Source organism: Spermophilus citellus (genome assembly GCF_964194105.1).
Source record: "Spermophilus citellus genome assembly, chromosome: 4".
NCBI lineage: Eukaryota > Metazoa > Chordata > Mammalia > Rodentia > Sciuridae > Spermophilus > Spermophilus citellus.
The window spans coordinates 69472140-69494140 of record NC_138185.1 but is presented as its reverse complement, the minus strand read 5'-3'; the positions used below and the strand labels follow the sequence as shown (position 1 = coordinate 69494140).

Here is a 22001-nt window from a genome sequence, read left to right as displayed (position 1 = left end):
CACCCACCTCCCCTAGTAAAGGATTTTTGGCAGTATGTGGTAAAATCTTCAGGGATAAGCCCCAACAGCATAAAAGAATCCTGCCCCAGAATAAAGGGCTAGAGTTTTAACTCTGGGTAAAACTTAGGATCTCAGCCTTATACATAGCCACACTAGTAGATATAAAGGGACTATAAGCATTTCTGTACCTTCCTCCTAAGAATTAAAGCGGCAAAGTCTTGCCAAAGGGATTTTTCTATAAGAGTGCAACTCAGGTACAAGCTAGGTTGCTTTCTTACCTGTGGCCTGAAAAGTTTTAGGAAAGATAGGAACTTTAAAATGTTAGGTTTCCCTACCCACTTCTTTAGCATTCTTTACTAGCCAAGTAGTCAGCTATGAGCTCAATGTTTGTAGATTCTAGGAGTGGGGAGGACTATGTGTGTGTGTATGAGGGTGGGGTGGGGGAGGTTGATTACTGTCTTTGCTGGTGTCTTTTTGTTTTATGTTAAATTTTGTGTGTGCAAGCTTTCTCATTCACTGATTTCAGGTCCCTTGTGAAATGGCCATTCCCTAAAATTGTTTAAAGGTCAAATTAATTAAGGGGTTTATACTTCTGGTTTAAAATTTGGGTAGGATTGTATACCAAACACAGATATTAATGTTTAGACTATTGTCTTCAGTAGATAGTGGTGGAGGCAGTAAAAGAATCATGGCATCAAATAGCAAGTTATTTTTTCTGCTTGGAAGAGCTGTTATAATCTCATCCTGTTCTGCAAATCTGCTCTTCCTAGGCAGTATCTTAAGATGAACTGACTCTGGGAATTTGCCAGAAAGCATGTTGGGGGAGGATACATAAAGAATTTGGCTTCTGTTTTTTTTGATTTAAAACCAAGAAGCATGTACTGGACCCTTTCAATGTTAAGTTTTTTGGATGCTACTAACTCTGCCTCCTTTTCCCCCCACGTTGCAACTTTGAAATTTTGCCTTGCTTTTTTTTTCCCTTGCCATCATCGAATCCTGTTTTGGTTAAACTGCTCATGTAAGCACAAATTCCAAGTGCAGAAAGTTTTTAATGTTGCTAGGACCCCAAAATATAGTATACTGGCTGAAAAATTGAACTAAAAGGTACATAATCATAATATTTACATTTTGTAGGAAAATTATATCTGACCTTCCATAAAAAGTCTCCAAATTTTTTTTTGGGGGGGGGGTGCATACCAGGGATTGAAGTCAGGGGCACTCCACCACTGAGCCACTATTCCAGCTCTATTTTGTATTTTATTTAGAGAAAGGGTCTCACTGAGTTGCTTAGCACCTTGTTTTTGCTGAGGCCGTCTTTGAATTTGTGGTCCTCTTGTCTCAGCCTCCCAGAGCTGCTGGGATTACAGGCATATACCACCGCATCCAGTTAAAAGTATCCAAATTTTATAATATTGAACCATCATTATAGGTGTAATTTCCAGTGACTTTTTGTTACTGAAATCTATTTTTAAATTAAATTCAGGGATAGGCTAATTGGAACTGACTAGTCACATTGAAATTGTATGCAGGTTTATCTTATTTATGGTGCTGGGGATGAAACCCAGGGCCTTATGCATGCTATGCAAGCACTCTACCATTGAGCTGCACCTCCAACCCCTGTTATTGGGATTTAAAAAGACACCTGTTAGGGATCATTTTGTTTTTTAATGGATATGTGCTTTTAACTATCAGGCATGTATTGGGGGTGTACCTGGATAAATTGGACTGAGTTTTACCTTCAGTAGTTTAAGAAAACATTTTAGCATGTTTTACCTTTGAATTTTGCCTTGTTTTTTTCCTTAAGTATTCCTGTATGGTTGGAACAGTCCTTTCAGATTACAGTGAGTTAACACTCTTTGTCTCTATTTTGTAAGGTGTTTTGTGCTGACTTCCCTTGAGGTAACTGGAGAATCCCCAGAAGGGCAGGTCTAAAGATTTGTGTGCTAAAAATGGGCCACTGTTGATTCTGGGAATAACTTGACTAATCCTATTACTGGTTTCTTTATTCTTAGCCAGTATAATATGCTGATATAGTATCATACAGATGGGTTTAACCCCATTGCCTACATCTTCTTTAATAAAGTCATGAGCATAGCTTTTCTTTGTTAGAAGAGAGCAGTTATCTTGAAGAGCATGTTGGGGGTTTTCGTGTGTCTTTTGACAGAACACTTAATCTTTTACTACTTAACACCTGTGCTGTCATCATTCTGGGTTTGTGCCCCTGAATTCTGGCTCTGACACCATCTGTTTCATGAGTTGGCCGTATCTCCTGAGACATTTTTTTTTAAAGCTATAATCTTGGAATTGTTTTGAACTTAAAAGGTGTAAGAGATCTGTCTTCCAGGTATAATTTGGAGTTGATTACCAAGCCCAGTTTTAATTTCTGACTCCCTCTTTTTATAGACAAAGGAGAGTTAAGCTTAGAATTAAAACAATTATTTCAGTCTTATACAGTGAATGGATGATAGAACCAGAACTGGAATGCTCATTTTCTCATTTCTAGGCTAGTGTTATTTTTAGAATTCACACAACTTGACCTCTGCTATATTGGTGTCTTATTATTTCATTACACTGAAAATTTCTGTTTGGTTCACAAGACTATGAATTTCTGATTTTTCTTATTGATATATTTGCAGGCTTCCTCTTCTACCTCAATGCTACATTCTCTATGGTTAAGTCTATTGGATCATTTCTGTGCCTTTATTCAGAGGGTCCATGTATTCTACACCAGTTTTCTGTGTGACTAAGTTTTAGTTTGAGCGTTTCACCCCTGGTTGTTCTCAAGATTTATAGTTCTGATTGAGCCACTGAATACATGTATTTGTTTGAGGCATATTAAACCCAGCAGGTTTTGATTCTAAAAACAGCATCAGTTTCTTTCCTTTTCTCATTTCTTGGAGCTAATCTGATTCTATCCTCTGTACACAATGGGTCTAATTTTTTTTCCCCCTGTTAGACTCTAGTGTCCTTTTGGGGCAAAAACTGTCTCCTGTAGCTCTTGTATCCTTTCATTACTTCTCCTTGCTCATTGCTGATTCTCTAGTTTGAGTCTTGCTGCATGATTGCTTGCAATCTGCTTTTTCCATCATCCTCTTCAATTTTTCATATACATTCACACCTGCCACTCTGTGGAGCCCCTTGCCTCAATAGTGTTCTCATTGTTCACTAGGCCTATCTCTTTGGCCCTTCGTCTGTATGGAATGTCACATCTCCCAAGCTGGACATGAGTTCCTGGATCCTTCCTATCTCCATCCCACACCCTTATGAATAAAAAGATAAAACATTCGATTACCAGTTCCACCGGTTATTGTCAAAGTTCGTAGGTACTCAATAATTTCAGGATTGGGGGTTTTAAGTTTGGACCAGATACAATTTAGCATGGGAAAAAGCCCAATAAACTCAAATACCACATGAATAGTATTATATAATTAGGGATCCAAAGATTATCATTATATTTATTGGTTGCTTTCTCATCATATACTGGGACCATTGGGGGGATTGCAAATAAATAAGAAAGATCCAGCTCGCAAGGAGTTAATAGTCTAATAGGAACACAAGCACATAAAATAGTTATGTGCTATATTGTAAATCCAACAATTAAATATATACAGAAATAACATGGGGGATAGGCATGTAAAAGAATTAAAGGTTTGCTTGAACAGACCAAGGGAGAACATTTTAGGCAATAGAACAACACAAATAAAGACAAGGAGGTATGAAAGAGAGGATTGCATTTAAGTAACTAATTTCAATATTGACAGAATTTTAAGTGCAGTGGTTACTATCCTAAGACTTACCAGTTGCACTGTATTCTTATATGCAGGAGAAGTTAGTATACAATCACACTAAAAAGATATAAATAAAATTGCTGCAAATATTCTTATAATATTCAAAATGTTCAAAAATAAACAAATGCCCGTTGTGTCAGGGATCCCCAAGAGTATTCCCAGGGAAAATAGGGCAAAGTCTGGAAAGCATGTTCAAATTCCCTAGGGTTCTATGCTAGGGGAGTCAGGCAGGACCCCATTTAATTCCCACAGCTGACAGTGCATGTAGAATGTTGTCGGTCAACAAAACCTGTTAGAACTTCATGTATAGGGTGTTGTGTGTGTGTGTGTGTTTTATTTTGGTTTGGTCAACCAGGCAGCCTCTGCTTAGAATGTACCCAAATTCCAAGCTCCAGTGGGAGAGAGTATTTGGCATAAACCATATTGTTTATCCAGTTTACATATAGTAGGTCATGCTTTTCAGTAATGCAAATGGTGGGTCAAAATCCAAGTTCCCAGATGTCAACCAGAAGACAGCAGTAAGGCTTGCTATTTAATTAACTCTTTTCTGCACACCTATAAGCAGAAATATGGATAAATTATATGATTATATCTATTACCTTGTGTTTTTTTGGATTTTCCCCCCTTACTTCTCTCTCACTGGGACAGAGGACCTTGTGCAAGCTGGGCAAGTGCTCTTCCACTGAACTAAATCCCCAACCCCTCATTACATCTATAACACTAAGCAGTAATAAAACCACTGAGCTGCACTGCAACTAGAAATCTGCACTGTAGAAATCTCATGCTAAGTAGAAAGAAAAGCCAGACCCAGAAGAGTACCTGTTACATGATTCCATTTATAAGAAGTTAAAGTGTGACAACAGAAATCTCCAGTAAGCTCTTTTGGGGAGGAGTTAAGTATCAGGAGCAGGAAGAGCACAGGGGAACCTATAGATCATAAAAATGTTCTGAATCTTGACACATGTGGTAGTTACTCAGGTAGGTATAAACATGAATATTGACCAAGTATAACTAGTACCCTTTATTGCAAGTGTGTTATCCTCCCATTAAAAAAGGAGTAAACCAATCGGGATTTAACTTGGTCACTAAGCTGAAGCCAGACCATGAAGAGAGGTTTTTTTGTTTTTGTTTTTGTTTTTGTTTTTTTATGGCTTAGAAACCTGACCTTTATTCTGATAGCATGTCTCAAAGCTAGGTCTTTGTACCCCTGTAAATCCACAAAACCCTTTAAGAATTCAAAGTCAAAACTATTTTCATAATTTTAAGACATTAGTTGCTTTGTAAACTTTGTTGACATTTGCAATGGTGGTGAAGAATTAATGGGGGTGGATGAAGCTGCTGGCACCTTAGCAGGGATTAAGGCAATAGCCAATTTCACAAACAGATGTCCTTAATGAAGCAGTATAAATTAATCTTATTAAATCACAAACCTTGAGTATATGCCTTTAACACTCTGTGTGACAAATGGGAAGTCAGGCGGCGTCAAAAGTTCTTGTGTGATTGAATTTCAAGAAGAATAAGCCTCTTTTTCATGAAACACCTTTTCTTACTTGAAAGAACTAGAAAACTGGTTATTGAACTTTGTATATTTAACATACATTTAAAAATTTTTTTTAGTTGTTGGACACAGTGTCTTTATTTATTATGTGGTGCTGAGGATTGAACCCAGCACCTTACACGTCACTAGATGAGTGCTCTACCGCTGAGCCACAACCCCAACCCCTTGAGCAGACTCATTATTGAATATTCTTTTCATGTTCTCATAAGCCTGTTGTGGCAATAATAGTATTTCCTTTTCCAGACTGACTTAATAGAGCTCAAATAATATTGGGTAATAGAAATGTAATAATAACTAGAGTAGGAAAGGGAAAGTTAGGATAAAGTAGCTTCTGGATTGAATGGAAAGTGGATAAGGATCAGATATCTCAAAGATTCCAAGTAAGATAGACTTGGTTGGGTTTGGCAGGTAGGAAGTTATTAATTTAAGAGTAGTTGTGTAATGTTTTTGCAGGGAGTGTGCTGGCAGAATCTTGTGGATTGAGCGGGTGAACAGGAGGTTAAATAAAGATAGCATATTTTTTGGAAGGTTTATCTTAGAATAAAGAAGCCTGTGTCTTGGAGAGCATGTTTTCATTAAGGAAGGCATGTCTTTTAAGGTGAAAGAGTCTTGAGCATACTTAAAAGAGTTAGGGGAAGGAGCCAGTGGAGAAAAGAAGGACCAGGAAGGAAAAGGAGAAATATCTTGTATCTGTTTAGGATTCACTATCTTTTTTGATACACACAGAAAGTAAGGATCTGCAGCCCTGTCTCCTTTATTCCTTGTGAAACTCCCTGTCCAGCCCTGTGACAGCACTTCTTTGCTTGAATTTACTATATTCTGTATTCTCTCTATGCTTGTCCTCTGCCTGTTTTTTCCCCTCATACCTGCTTGTTGAAATTCTGCTTTTTGCATTATTCTCTAGCTTAGAAGTTCTAATTGTGAAACCATTCCAGACACCTTTATTTGCTTTTTTTTTTCTCCTCTCGTGCAGCATTTTGTGCTTCCCTTGCTTTCCATTTACTTAACTGGATTAATTTCTCCCACTTAATGAAGTCTCCTGAGACAAGGATTATGTTTTATCCATTTCTGTAATTTCAACAACTAACCTAGCAGTTTTTCAGTGTTCTTGAAATATTAGATTGAGCTATGTGAAATTGCCATTTTCTTATTTGAAAAAGGTGGAATATTGACAATTTCTTATGGAGCAACTGAACATGTTGTTATTTCTTACATTTTTGTGTGAAAGACTTGAGATGGATAATGGAGGAAAAAGTTAAATATAGAAGCATTTCTTTATTTTATTATTTTTATGTGATGCTGAGGATCGAACCCAGTGCCTCCCATGTGCTAGGCGAGTGCTCTACTGCTGAGCCACGAGAAGCATTTCTAAATATATATAGTTAATAAAAGTTTATCCAGAAACTTGGCATTGAGTGATCTGGTGACTTAAAGGAAACAGAAACTTGGCCAGAGGATCTATATTCTTCCATAAGGAAACTAATTCTTCATGGGAAATTAGAATTTTATAATCTTTTGTCCAAATCATGCTTCTCTTTATGGGTACTCATATAAGGGCTGTTCAAAATTATAGTAAACAATATGTTCAAAATCATGAATACAAATGTTATAGAGGTTTTGTTCAGCTGTATTATTTGGTATAAAACTAAGGGGAAATTGCCAAACTACATCTTAGTTGAACCAGTTCTTTGGGGACATCTAAGTATATTGCTTTCTGTTGCTCTGGCTTAATTAAAAAACAAAGTATACATGTTCAGTACAAATTTTTTTAAACTAAAAAACTAAATGGAAGAAAATCTTTTTCTCAGATTTTTAGTGTGAATACAATTTTGCAGAGATTTCACAAGATCCCAATCTATGGATACCAGTTTTAAAACCCTATCTGAAGTAATAAACTGTGTACCCCTCAGTCTTCCATAATAAATATCATTTGTTTTAATGAATCCACAGTAGTTGATTAGCTGTAATAATCTTGAAGGAGTCTATAATATTGATATGATGTTAATTAAAAGCAACTGAATAAAAATTCAGATACTGGATACATTGACACACACCTGTCATCCCAGCTACATGGGAGGCTGAGGCAGAAGGATCACTAGTTTGAGGCCAGTCTGGGCAACTTAGCAAGACTCTGTCTCAAAAAAAAAACCCACCAAAAAACAACAACAAAAAAAAAACCAATAAATAAAAAGGACTGGGAATATAACTCAGTGGTAGAGCACCCGTGAGTTTAACTCTCCAGTCAGAAAAACAAAAATTGATAGATTTGGCATTTATTTTTGACAGCTGAATAACCCCAATCTAGGATTTTGACCTGAGTTTACTCCCCAGTCAGAAAAACAAAAATTGATAGATTTGGCATTTATTTTTGACAACTGAATAACCCCAATCTAGGATTTTGACCTGAGGAATGGCCATCTCATCTCCATGCTGAGCTTAAAGAGTATGGTAACTGAAGGTAAGGCCAGGGATTTTAAATTAGGCAATTCTAGATTTGTTCTGTCACACAAATAAGTATAAAATTTTGGAATCTCATTTTTTAGCAAATAAATTCACATTGGATGGTTTCATATTTTTAAAGAAAGTGATATGAGTGATAGTTCCAAAAATAAAAAAAAGAAGAAGAAATGCAGTTATAAGCTAGAACAAGTAAATAAAGTTCTTGGTGAACTTGGCTAGGTTGATTTGATCACCTATATGGAATTGGACAGCTGCCACTAGTAAGTTATTTGTTGAGAATTTCCATGTACTTTATTTCTAACTAGTACAAAGTAGGTGGTACTCTATTTTATATCTTAGATAACTAAGGTTTAGATTGATATTCAAGTGGTAGAACTGGTATTTATACTCCAGAGCCAGTGTTCTTCCTGCTTTTTTAAAATTGTTTTTATTCTAATTTGTTATATATGACAGTAAAATGCATTATAATTCATATTATACATATAGAGCACAATTTTTCATATTTCTGGTTGTACACAAAGTATATTCACACCATTTGTGTCTTCACACATATACTTGGGGTAATAATGTCCATCTCATTCCACCATCTTTTTTTTTTAACCCCCATCTCTTTTCCTTCCCCTCCTATCCCTTTGCCCTATCTAGAGTTTGTCTAATCCTCCCATGTTCCTCCTCCCAGACCCGCTACAAATCAGCCTCCTGATATCAGAGAAAACATTCAGCATTTAGTTTTTTGGGATTGGCTAACTTCACTTAGCATTATATTTTCCACCTCCATCCATTTTCCTGCAAATGGTATGATTTTATTCTCCTTTATTGCTGAGTAATATTCCATTGTGTATATATACCACATTTAGAGAAATGCAAATCAGAACTACTCTAAGATTCCATCTCACTCGAGTCAGAATGGCAGCTATTAAGAATACAAACAACAATAAGTGTTGGTGAGGATGTGGGGGAAAAGGCACACTCATACATTGCTGGTAGGACTGCAAATTGGTGCAGCTAATATGGAAAGCAGTATGGAGAATCCTTGGAAAACTGGGAATGGAACCATCATGTGACCCAGCTATCCCACTCCTCGGTCTATACCCAAAGAACTTAAAAACAGCATATTACAGGGACACAGCCACATCAATGTTTATAGCAGCACAATTCATAATAGCTAAACTGTGGAACCAATGTAGATGCCCTTCAGTAGGTGAATGGATAAAGAAAATGTGGAATATATTCTTTTTGCCTTTTGAAATAGTTATTCACATTTTTGGTGGGGGAATTTTTTCTTTTGGAAAATGAAATGCTTTTTTATAGACGGTGTCCCCCACTCTACCTACCTTACATCTCAGTTGAAGATCACTCTCTTACCATTGGGAGTATCAACTCTGTTGAAAAGGAGAAAATTGATCTAAAATAATATGTCAGGATTCTTCATGAGGGGCTGGGGTTGTGGCTCAGTGGTAGAGCGCTCACCTCACACGTGCGACACCCTGGGTTCGATCCTCAACACCACAAAAATAAATAAACAAAGTTATTGTGTCAACTACAACTAAAATATATTATATATATAATATATATAAAAGATTCCTCATGAGCCATTCTAATAGCAGAAAGGTAGATTGGACTAGTTTTATCTTGAGGCTATTTTTTTCCTCTATTGCCATTAAAGTTGAAAAGATTACTATTTTTCTAGCACTGCAAAGTAATTTTTCCTGTTGACCTGTGACTTTCAGTAGAATTAAAGTCTGTGTTCTAAGTCTCTGCGAAGTCTTTTTTTAATATTTATTTTTTAGTTGTAGTTGGACACAATAACTTTATTTTATTCATATATTTTTTTATGTGGTGCTGAGGACCAAACCCAGGATTTCGTAGGTGTGAGGCGTGCGCCCTACCGCTGAGCCACAACCCCAGCCCATCTGTGCAGTCTTAAAGGCTACTTTCCTAATCACGGAAAAAGATCAATTAAAGGTTAAAATAAAAGCTGCAGAATTATCTCTTTTTATGGCATGATATGCCAAAAGTAAAAGCAGAAGCTACCAGGCAATAAAACAACCAAGAAGAAAAAACATTTTCATCATATTAAAACATTGATCTGATCTTAGAACTATATATTGATAAAAGTTAAAACAAACTATGCAAAGTAAATGCAACTATGATTATAGGAGTGGATAGTGGGTTTCCATTTTGAAAATGAGAAACAATTCATTTAACTGGGGAATTTACAAAAATCAATATATTCTGTAGTAGATTCAGATTTTAGGGAGTTTCCATATTGAAACTATCATAGTTTCCACTTTGGAAATAATGAATTCATTGTACTAGAGAATTTACAAGGATCAGTACATTCTGTAGTAGATTTCAGATTTTTAGGTAGTTCTAGTTATACCATGCATTCAGTATTTTAATTAAGCTTCCTAAGTAGTGGGAAGAGTTATGAGCATAGAAGGGCCTGGGATCATCAGAAGAGTAGATGCCCTATGTAGTGTACTGGGTTTTTTTTTCTTCATTTAATGAGCAAATAAATCCTTTTCCTCAAAGATCCCTGAGGTAGCCTCTAATCCCATGGTATAGTAATAATACTATTGATAAACAACATTAATTTGCTCAGCACATAATTATGTACCAGTACTGTGTGTGTATTGATTCACAGAACCCCCTATGAGATGGTATTACTACTTTTATCCCTATGTACTTGTAAGAAAAGTGAGAGAACTGTTTTTTATTGGACAGTGCTGACTTTGATTTTTTGGGTTTTTTTTTTGTTTTTGTTTTTTTTTTGTTTTTGTTTTTTTTTGCTTCCAAATTGGTCATTCAAGGCAAACATTGGCATTTACTGATAAGATCAAGCAGTTTGGGATATAAATTGAACACTTCATTTATTTTAATCCTAATTACATAGTCATCTTAAGCTAGATCTCTGATTTGGTATATGTGAGAAGAAGAAGGGAAGAATGCCAGATGTCATTTGTCCAGTTTGGGAATAAGATGCATGTTCCTTCATGAGATTAGGAGTAGGGCAGGGTGGCTAGATATGTTCCTAAATTGGATTTTTTTTTTCCGGGCTGTTTGAGGTAAGGTTTTCAGACCTTCCTGAGGAATAAATTTTTTCTAGAAGGCCTCTAAATCAGCCTTTGCTCCTAGATTACTATGACACTTTTCTCACCGGTCCTTCTCTCATCTCTCCTATTTTTGTGGATAGTCTCCTAAGACTCACATATAGTAGTCATTTACTTGATTTCAGATGTGGCCAGGATCTGGGAATCCACATACACAATACTTCTTTTATAGTAAGTAAAAAAAAAAATTGTGTGTGTGTGTGTGTGTGTGTGTGCGCGCGCACGGGCGAGAGAGAGAGAAAATCTTCCTGCAAAGCTGATAAACTGTAAATGCATTTGGTCATTTCTCCTTTTAAGGAGCTTTTAACAATTTGGTAATCTCTGATCTGTAAAACAATGCTAACTAACTCCTTAACCTGGCATATCAGGCTGCCTTTCCAGTGTCGTTCTTTACTCCTATACCTAATGCTATGCCACACTGGAACACTCTAATGCCTCTTTACTGTCTGTATTCTTCAGACCTTCCTCTTTTCCCCACTTCCAGGAGCCCCTTCTAGCCACCTTGGCCCAGCAGACAACATATTTTTACAGCACATTGTAGCTTGTAGTGTGGTTGTTTACAACACAATCAGTTCTTAGTTCCTTGTCCCAATTTCAAAACTGTTTTGATTCTCTAAATCTCCTGACCTTTGTGGTGCTCACTGTAGATAGCAGACAATTGGTTAATATTTATTAGTCAGTGAATGGACGAGGCACGTAGCCTTAAGATCTGCAGACCAAAGCTGGTGGCACCGACCTGTAATTCAAACTTCTGGGGAGGCTGAGGCAGGAGGACACCAAGTTGGAGTTCAGCCCAGGCAACTTAGCCAGACATTGACTCAAAAATAAAAAGGGCTGGGGATATAGGTCAGTGATAGAGTGCCCCTACGTCCAATCCCCAGTACAAAAAAAAAAAAATGTGGACTAAATTCTTGCATCTTAGCCTTTATAAAATTACTTTAGTGAAATTGAGAATCATCTTAGAAATGAACTGTTGTAAAAAAGGGCCTTATAATGGTACCTCTCAGAGGGTTTGGGAAAACAAGATTAAATGATATTTTGGTTATCCTCAGGGCTTGCAAAGAATACCAGTTTGGGGTTCAAGTTGTGCATCTAAAGTCTTCCTGCAAAGTTGATGAATTGTAAATGCATTTGGTCATTTCTCATGCTTACCTGGACTTTAAAAAGCTAAACAAAGTGATATCAGGCTTATTTATTTTTTTAATGAGACCAGCTGTAAGATAAGTGTCAGTTTCTTTACTTGGTCTGCTTTCTATTTGTTTTCCCCAAGATAATTGGGAATGATCAGATTTGGTAAAGCAGACTCCCCTTAGAAGATTCAGTCTGTCCCACCAGTGTTTCACTATTTACAGTGTCAGGAATGAACGTGGAAAGTGAGAGAATTGAAGAATGAAGAATGTATGTCTTTGAGCACATCGTGGATAGCAGTGGTATTAAGATAAAACCAAAATAACAGTTTTTCCATAGGGTTTAATTCATGATTCTGTATCTTGGAGTGGTTTATTTTTTCTTCTCATTAATGTTTTACATGTCTTATGCCAATAAATAGTTGTATGTACTTTTTTTTTTTTTTTTGGTCAGTACCAGGGGTTAAATTAGGGTCTTGAGCATGCTAGACAGGCTGTCTCTACTACTAAACTATACCCCCCAGCCCTTTTTATTTATTTTTTTTTATTTTGAGACCAGGTATGGCTAAGTTGTCTAGGCTGGCCTTGAACTTGTGATCCTCCTATCTTAACATCATGAGTTGCTTGATGCTTACCCCATCCTCTCTTATAATTATATCTTCAGATGTAAAAATAATAGCTACTGTATGGCAGGTGCCAGGCTAAATGCTTTATACATGTCATAAAAAAGTTGTGGGTGCCCTTTTCCCATTTCACAAATGGGGAAACCAATTCACAAGGTTTAAATACCTGATATAACATAGTTAATAAATAGTAGAAGCAAAAATTTTTAAATAGTTGTATTAAGATATAATTTATGCATCATAAAATTCACCTTTCAACATTAATTCATTGGTTATTTTTAGTATATTTACAGAGCTGTGCAACTATCACCATAATGTAATTTTAGGATATTTCTATTGCCTCAAAAAGGAACCTTTTACTCATAAGCCACTGCACCCTAATCATCCCTCCAGCCCTGGGCAAGTAATCTTTAGATTTCTTTATTATTTATCTATGTATCTATTGGTACTAGCAATTGAATCCAGGAGTACTGTACTACTGAACCACATCCCCAGCCCTATTTTAATATTTCTCTTGAGACAGTATATTGCTAAATTGCCCAGGCTGGCCTTGAACATGGTGTCCTCCTGCCTCAACTTCCCAAGTTAAGATTAATCATACGCAACTATGCCCAGCTGTCTTACATTTCATTTTTAAAATTTTATTTTATTGGTTCTTTATAGTTATACATGACAGTAGAATCCATTTTGACATAATTACAGAGCATGGTATATATCTTATTTTAATTCTGACCCCAGTACCTCTCTCCTTCCCTTTCCCTACATCCTGCTTCTTTCTATTTATCTTTCATTTACCCATAGTTATTTTTTAAATTAATTTCTTGTGGAGGTATATGACTGAGATTCCACTTTGTGCTCATATTTGTACATAGGACAGTTATGTCACACTGCTATCTTCAGTTTTTTGGGGGTATTTTATTTAAATGAATTCATAACATGTACCATATTTACCACATAATCATTACAGATTTTATGCCAATTTTTTTTTTGCAAAAAAGTGGGGCATGACCATTATGTGAAGCCTTTTTTAAAAAGAATTTTTCATTCCATGAAATCTCTTTCCACAAGTATTTCCAAGCTGTTTAGTGAACATAATCATTTTCATCTTGAAGCCTACAGAATAGTTTTTATATTGACCCATAATAAAAAAGAAATATTTCACCTGTTAATAATGTATTGCTGGCAGATGAACTATATGGTTTAGTTATCATGGAAAGATGTGAGTCTTACCATATCACCTGACTTACTCCTGGCAGCTTTGCTGTATACCTGCTCCCCTGGGCTTACTGCTCTTCATTGAGTTGAGTGACAATACTTTTAGTACTGTAGCACTCTAAACAAATCACAAAAGTTGGTCACTGATAGTCACCATGGACTGAGAATTCTAGGCTCATGGCTGGCAGGGCAGGAGAAGACGAATGCACATCCATATGTCATTGGTGAATACATTGCTGCTCTGTTTACCTTTTAAGGGGCATGGTGAATGGAATTATACCATATAATAATTACATGATGAAAGAGTATAAAGAAGTCTTTGAACTGAAAAAAAAACTGGGACAGTTATGTAGTGGTGACCATTATGCAGTGAAATGTTGTATTTTGTTACTGATTTCTTTGCTTAGTATAATGTTTTTGAGGTTTATCCATGTTGTAGCTCTCAGTACTGCTTTCCTTTATGTCAAACAATGTTCCAGTGTATACATATACCCCCCAATATTTGAATCAAGTCTGTCTAGTTGTGTAGCTTATGCTGCTGCTTACTTGTCATGTGAATTCCTACGTATCCTATTTGACTAGGAAGTTTTTGAGATCTTCATATTTTGGTTAATGCTATTACAGTTCTCTGAGTACTTTGTTCATAGTAAACACTTGTTTAGTGTTTTACTACAGAGTTAAGAAACTCAAGCCCTTTTTACTTTAACTTATGAGGGGGCAGTACAGTGTCTCTGTGTTTACCATAAAGGAGTGTAGGAAACCTAAGTATTTTTTCTCTGTGTCCAGGAAGAAGAAGTGGGAAGGATAAAAGATTGCTGGGACAACCAGGAAGCGCCTGCACTCTCCACGTGTAGCAATGCCAATATTTTTCGAAGGATAAATGCCATATTGGACAATTCTCTGGATTTCAGTAGAGTCTGCACTACACCCTTAAACCGAGGAATTCATGATCATTTGCCAGGTGATTTAGATTTGAAAACTTGGGTGTGCTAGGTTTATAAACAGAATTGCTTCTAGACAGTACATGTAGGAGCGCTTCCTTGGGAAGCCTTGGAGAATGATATTGGGTCTCTGGTAGCACTTGTTCTTCTTACGGTTTGCTTTTGGATTGGATTCTGCTCTGGGTGAAGACTGCTTATGATTAAAATATAGAAATCTATTTTATGATGCATATGAAGATTGAGGGAAAAGGATAGGCCAAAGTAACAAGAGTACTTACGTACAAAAATATAATGTGAATCACATACAAAAATATAATGTGAATCACATACAAAAATATAATGTGAATCACATATTATAGATTTTCTATTAGCCATATGAAAAAAGTAAAAGGAAACAGATTAAATGAATTTATTTAGTCCAACATGTACAAAATATTGCCATGGCAACATACAACTAGTATAAAAGTTGTATCTTTTTAAAAAATATATGTCACACTCATTTTATTTTTATTTTTTTGTGGTGCTGAGGATTGAACCCATGGCTTTGTGCATGCGAGGCAAGTACTCTACCAGCTGAGCTATATCACCAGCCCAAGTTGTATCTTTTAATTAGTAGTAAGACTTCAAAATCCAGTATGTGTTCTACACTAAACAGCATAAAACAAAACCAGCTATTCCAGGTGCTCAGTGGCCACATGTGACTAGTGGCTATTATGTTGAACAGTGTAGCTCTTGAATGTTTTAATAGCTTTTTAAACATGAGTACAGGTCAGTAGGCATCTAATTTTATAGTATATGAGATACTGCACAGATAGTGGAGGGAGAGGGCAGATTGTTTCCTAAGAAATGTGAATGTCCTGACAGTGTTTAGTAGTTTTTGTGGGAGTTGCAACATGTTATAAGAATGTTGATGGAATGTTTTCTGTTATTTTAGATGAAAGAATATATTTTTAATTTCTAAAATGGACCTTGAAAAAGCAGCGAGTTTTCTCAGTACAAAGACTGATAATTACTTTTCTTATAAATTTTTTGATTTAGTTTTCAACTTAGCCTTGGAAGTAATTCTCACAAAGATACTGGGAGTGTGTGATCATTAAGTAGCTTCATATTTGAGAGAGTCTCTTTAAGGAGACTAAGTGGGGCATGGTGACACACACCTGCAATCCCAGCAGCTTGAGAAGCTAAGGCAAGAGGGTTGCAAGTTCAAAACCAGCTTTACCAATTTAGCAAGGCCCTAAGTAACCTAGTGAGACCCTATCTCAAAATAAAAAATAAGGGACTATGGTTTAGTGGTTGAGCACCCTGGGCTCAATCCCTGGTACAAAAAAAAAAAAAAAAGACCCATGTGTTCCATCTGTAGAATTTTTTTAAAAAAATTAAATTCTATGAGAAGATACATGAAAAAGAGGCATACCACCGAAGGGTTGGGGGCTTGACTTCTAAGTTCCAAAAAAGAGTATATGTATGATGTAAGTAATGAGCTAACCCTCTGTTAGCTTATGCCAAGTTTAAAATTCAGGTATTTAGTTAGTCTTCTTGGTTCAAATATGTGTTCCATTTTTCTTGTCTGAGAAAATTGCATATATTACATCCCGATAAGAATGACATTTGGACTGGGGAGGTAGCTCAGTAGTAGAGCATATACTTAGCATGCTCAAGGCCCTGGGTTCATTCCCCACCTCAACAGGGGCTTAAACTGGATTACTTCAGACATCATAGAAACCTTTCTAGTTTATAGGAAAGTATGTTTTAACTAGTGCTATGTTGTCTTAATGGGACAAGATCTGTGTTTAATGAGCAAAGAACTTACAGGAATGATTGTATGTTGGCAGTTGGCTAGGGAGCCCAGTGGTCTCACTGATGAAATGTCAGACTCTGGTGAGAGTATTCTCATAATACTTCTAAGGTCAGCGGCCAGCCAAACTACAAGGAAGAGGTTCTTCAGACCTTTCTCGGGTCTGAAGAGATCAGTTTTCCCACCTGTAGGACAGAAAGATACCTGCCTGACCTGCTTCACAGATTTCTTATGGGGCTTAGATGTGAAGGTAAGACTGCATATTCATGGGAGCTCCAGAATTACAATTCCTGTCAAGGAAGCTGCCTTCAAGCCCTTTTTTTCTATAGGCCTAGCCTTCTGAATGGTTAGCACGCTTTCTACCTCCCTCCTGAAAATGTCAACTCAGGGCTATGGGCCTTTGTTCTTGTGTGGTGACAGGAATGCCTGACCTACAGAAAATTCCCTGCTTTTCTCCAGCAAAAATCCTCTAAGGACCAGGCTGCAGAAATGCCACTGTTGTGGTTAATAAAGAAGTAAACCAGGGAAAATTTTTTCATGAAGATTTTTAAGAAACAACTTGATCAAAAGTAATTTTGTTGAGCTGGGGTGGTAGCTCAGTGGTAGAGTGCTTGCTTAGCACATGTGAGGCACTGGTTCAATCCAAAAAAATAAATAAATAAGTAAGATAAAGGTATTGTGTCCATCTGCAACAACAACAATGAAAATAATTTTGTTTAAAATGATCAGAATTGTAAAAATTTAAGAACAATATTGTTTATGGCAGCATTATAACTAAGGAGAATTCAGCATCAGCAGGTTAAGGAAATCAGCACAGACATGCAGTGGGCTTTTCTGCACCACTAATTATGATGTTCGTAGAAGACTACTTGATGGCAAAGAAAGGTAATCACAGTATCTGCAATGAACAGAGCAAACAGTTTGGCCTTAAGGATATACATATGAATAGAAAAAAGACTAGAGGGATTTACATGTAACAGTGAAGTTGTTATGGACTATTTTTTCCCCCTGTGTACTTTCCCTCACTAATTCTTCTATAATACAGATTTTATAATAAAAATTTTAAAAAATGGTATCTTTTGAACAGTGTTTTATATTGCAATTTACATTGATCCCACTTAATTTCTTCCCTAGGCTGTGGCACAAGGTAAAAGTTCTTTTTTATTACTGTCTTGCTAACATTTTGTTCATACTTGGTCATCTGTCAGAATTTACATGGCACAGTTAACTTGTTTCACAAAGGCAAATTTAACTTTGCAGAAGTTGTCTGTTTTTTTTTTTCTCCCATTTGAGCTGTTGAGTGTAAGTTACTTGCAAGGCTGTATGCTAGCTATGATAAAATATTTCAAGACATACTGTGCAGTGAAAGTGACAACAGAAATATGTGCTTGAAAGGTGTGGTGGTACACACTTGTAATTCCAGCAGTTCCGGAGTCCGAAGCAGGAAGATCAGAAGTTCAAGGCCAGTCTGGGCAATTAGTAAGACTTGTCTCAAAAAAGGTCTAGGAATTTAGCTCAGTGGTAGAGCACCCATGGGTTCAGTTTCTAGCACTGAATAACAACAGGAGCAGCAAAAAAAAATCAGTTGACCAATTGTTTTTTGGAAAACTGATGTGACAGAATCAAGTGGAGAGAGTTTGCTTAGGGTACTGGGAAACAGTTTTGAGAGCAGAACATTTGAAATATCTTTAAAGATAACTATAATTATTTTGGCATAGCTGGATATTGAGTAGATTTTTTTTGTTTCCCTAGAATTGGCTATGAGAGCCCAAAGCTGAGAATAAGTTAAGTGACCTGTGGCGTGATGAAAACCCTTAAGAAGTGGGGCCAGCTCCGGGTGTGGCTCATCAAGAGGCCCTTAGATCCCCAGCACCACAAAAACAAAGTGAGAACAGATAGTTTCTCCTGCCACAAACATTGCAGCCCTTCCCTAATCTGCACTGCACAGTATAAGAAGACCACATAGGGAGGATAGCAATTGAAGTGATTCCCATCCTTTTAATAAGAGGAGAGTAAAGAGGATGCTACTTCCCCCTGCAAGCCAACCAAGGGGAGTCTCTTTCAGGAGAAGTATGAAGCATGTTTATAGATTGTAGGTGCTTCCAGGAGAAAGGCAAGGTCAAACCTGTTTGGACAGCAAACTTGTTATCTGCCCAACTGAGTAAAGATGAATTGAGAAATGTGTTGGGACAGAATAGGGTAGCTGGGGTTTTCTGAATTCCCCCAGTTGATACACAAGAAAGTTGTGACCTATGGTTTAGGAAAGATCTGCAAAAGGTCTGAACTTTTTGATTATTATCCCACTAAGAAAAGAGCCCATGTTGCATGAGGGGTTGTGGGAGCTGGTGTGGGGCTGAAAGACCAGGCCAGGTATGCATCTCCTACTCAGTCAACAGTGTAGTTGGGATGTACCCATTTCTTATGAGGTTACCTGCCACCTAGAGGGCCTCTTCACATTCTCTGTCCTTAAAGCATGAATCTGTTGAACTATGGAGAAGGGTGGAAATGAGCTGTAAATGATAGGTGATAAAAGTATTAGAAGTGAGTTTTAGTAACTATCTATAAAGGGTATGGTAAGATATCATTTAACTACTAGATGAGTTAGGGCCGTTTAATCTATAGGATGGCTGGGGGCACCAACTGGCGAAAAAAATTTCATGTTAACTCACTAAGATGAGACTTCTTAGTAACCAGTTAAAAGGGCTTGATTAGCCAAAGTAGTTCAAAGTAAGATTTAAGACTGATTGTAAAGGTTTTGTTTTGATTTACCTGAAGTATGATACACATGGGAAGTGCATATCATAGGCAAGGAGCTCCAACTTTCTCAAACTGAGCATAGTCAGTTTTTATATCTAAATGGTCTGCTAAAGTTTGAGACAAAAATAATTGTAAAATTGTAGCCCGATACTGAATTTCTGGTTTCCTTTTTTATTCTACAGGATCATAAACAGTTGTCATCATTAAATTGTCCATAAAGTTATTCCAAAATTGAGTTTAATCATTTTGTCCCAGGTAATGAGGTGATTGAAATTATTCTCAGCAAGTCTAGCTTCTGACAAAACAGAAAATTTTGTGGAACATTAATATATGACTTTAACAGTTAAGTGATAAAGATTTAACATTTTATTTAAGCATAAATAAAAAGTATGACTTTTTATTGAAGTGTTAGCAGATTGCTACCAATTTCCTATAAGAACCAGAAAAATCCAATTTTATTTGAAAAGGTACATTATTTTCTTTATCTCTCTCACACATTTTGTACATACAGAAAAGTATGCAAATATAAGTGTATTGTTCATTGAATTTTCATATACCGAACACATTTTTTTAACCACTCACATAAAGAGGCAAAAATTAGGGCTCAATGGTAGAGTGCTTGCCTAGCATGCACAAGCACCAGGTTTGATCCTCAGCACCACATAAATGTAAAATAAAAATATAGTGTCCACCTAAAGCTTAAGAATAAATATTTTTTAAAAAGAGGCAAAAATTAACAATTTATCAGAAGCCCCCTTTATCTTCATCTTTCAGATGAAGGATAATCACCATACTAATGTCTAATTGCATAGATTATTTTGAGCTTGTATAAATGGAATCACAAATACATACTCATTAGGTATGAAATTCACCCATATTAAAATGATTTCACCTATATTACAACCAGTGGTTGTGGATCATTGCTATATAATATCCCCTTATATGAATATAGATGAATGTTCATTTATTTTGTTAATAGGTGTTTGGGTATTCCACAGTTTGGGGCCATTATTAGTAGTGCTGTTATAAGCATGTCTTTTGATGAATTTATATCTGCTTGGTATATTCCTAGAAGAGGGATTGTTGGGTCATAGGGCAGGCTTTTAAGGGGTGCCAGTTTTTCACAGCAGTTATACCAGTTTACACTTGAGGTAATATGTGATAACTTGGGATACTCCACATCCTTACTAACAACTGAAATTGTCTTCTTCATTTTGATCATTTTGGTTAGTATGTAGTGGTATCTCCATTGTAGTTTTTCATTTCCCTAATTACTAATGAAGTTGAGCATTTTTTAATGTTTATTGACCTTTGGTTATCTTCTTTCCTGAAGTGCCTCTTCAGGTCTTAACATTCATTCTTCTAGAGTTATCTACTTTTTTTCTAATTATAGTAGTTCATTATATATTCTGCACATGAGTTCTGTGGGTTTTTTATTTTATTTTTTTATTGGTTGTTCACAACATTACAAAGCTCTTGACATATCATATTTCATACATTAGAATCAAGTGGGTTATGAACTCCCATTTTTACCCCAAATACAGATTGCAGAATCACATCAGTTACACATCACATTTTTACATACTGCCATAATAGTGACTGTTGTATTCTGCTACCTTTCCTAACCTCTACTATCCCCCTTCCCCTCCCCTCCCATCTTCTCTCTCTACCCCATCTACTGTAATTCATTTCCTTCCATGTTTGTTATCCCATTCCCCCCATAACCTCTTATATGTAATTTTGTATAACAATGAGGGGCTCCCTCCATTTCCATGTGATTTCCCTTTTTTTCTCCCTTTCCCTCCCACCTCATGACTCTGTTTAATGTTAATCTTTTCTTCCTGCTCTTCCTCCCTGTTATGTTCTTAGTTGCTCTCATTATATCAAAGAAGACATTTGGTATTTGTTTTTTAGGGATTGGCTAGCTTCACTAAGCATAATCTGCTCTAGTGCCATCCATTTCCCTGCAAATTCCGTGATTTTGTCATTTTTTAGTGCTGCGTAATACTCCATGGTGTATAAATGCCACATTTTTTTAATCCATTCATCTATTGAAGGGCATCTGGGTTGAATCCACAGTCTAGCAATTGTGAATTGTGCTGCTATGAACATTGATGTGGCAGTATCCCTGTAGTGTGCTCTTTTAAGGTCTTCAGGAAATAGTCCGAGAAGGGCAATAGCAGGGTCAAATGGTGGTTCCATTCCCAGCTTTCCCAGGAATCTCCATACTGCTTTCCAAATTGGCCGCACCTGTTTGCAGTCCCACCAGCAGTGTACAAGAGTACCCTTTTCCCCACATCCTCGCCAGCACTCATTGTTGTTTGACTTCATCATGGCTGCCAATCTTACTGGGGTGAGGTGGTATCTTAGGGTGGTTTTGATTTGCATTTCCTTGACTGCTAGAGATGGTGAGCATTTTTTCATGTACTTGTTGATTGATTGTATGTCCTCCTCTGAGAAGTGTCTGTTCAGGTCCTTGGCCCATTTGTTGATTGGGTTATTTGTTTTCTTATTGTCTAATTTTTTGAGTTCTTTGTATACTCTGGATATTAGGGCTCTATCTGAAGTGTGAGGAGTAAAAATTTGTTCCCAGGATGTAGGCTCCCTATTTACCTCTCTTATTG

The 22001-nt window shown here is 36.6% G+C and overlaps 1 protein-coding gene across 11 annotated transcripts in view; it reads left to right on the top strand.

Moving 5' to 3' along the window:
• The window catches only part of CPEB1 (cytoplasmic polyadenylation element binding protein 1), a 90114-nt gene that overhangs the window by 6000 nt on the left and 62113 nt on the right, over positions 1 to 22001 (top strand). For 6 of the 11 annotated variants that reach the window (XM_081290839.1, XM_081290836.1, XM_081290835.1 and 3 more), the window contains exon 2: positions 14671 to 14845. The exons of the other annotated variants lie outside the window; for them this stretch is intronic. Coding sequence is in view for 2 of the 6 variants with exons in the window: in XM_081290836.1 (XP_081146962.1) it covers positions 14671 to 14845 (175 nt within the window). In the remaining 4 variants the exon portion in view is untranslated. The remainder of the gene's footprint in view (positions 1 to 14670; positions 14846 to 22001) is intronic. 11 annotated transcript variants of the gene reach the window in all.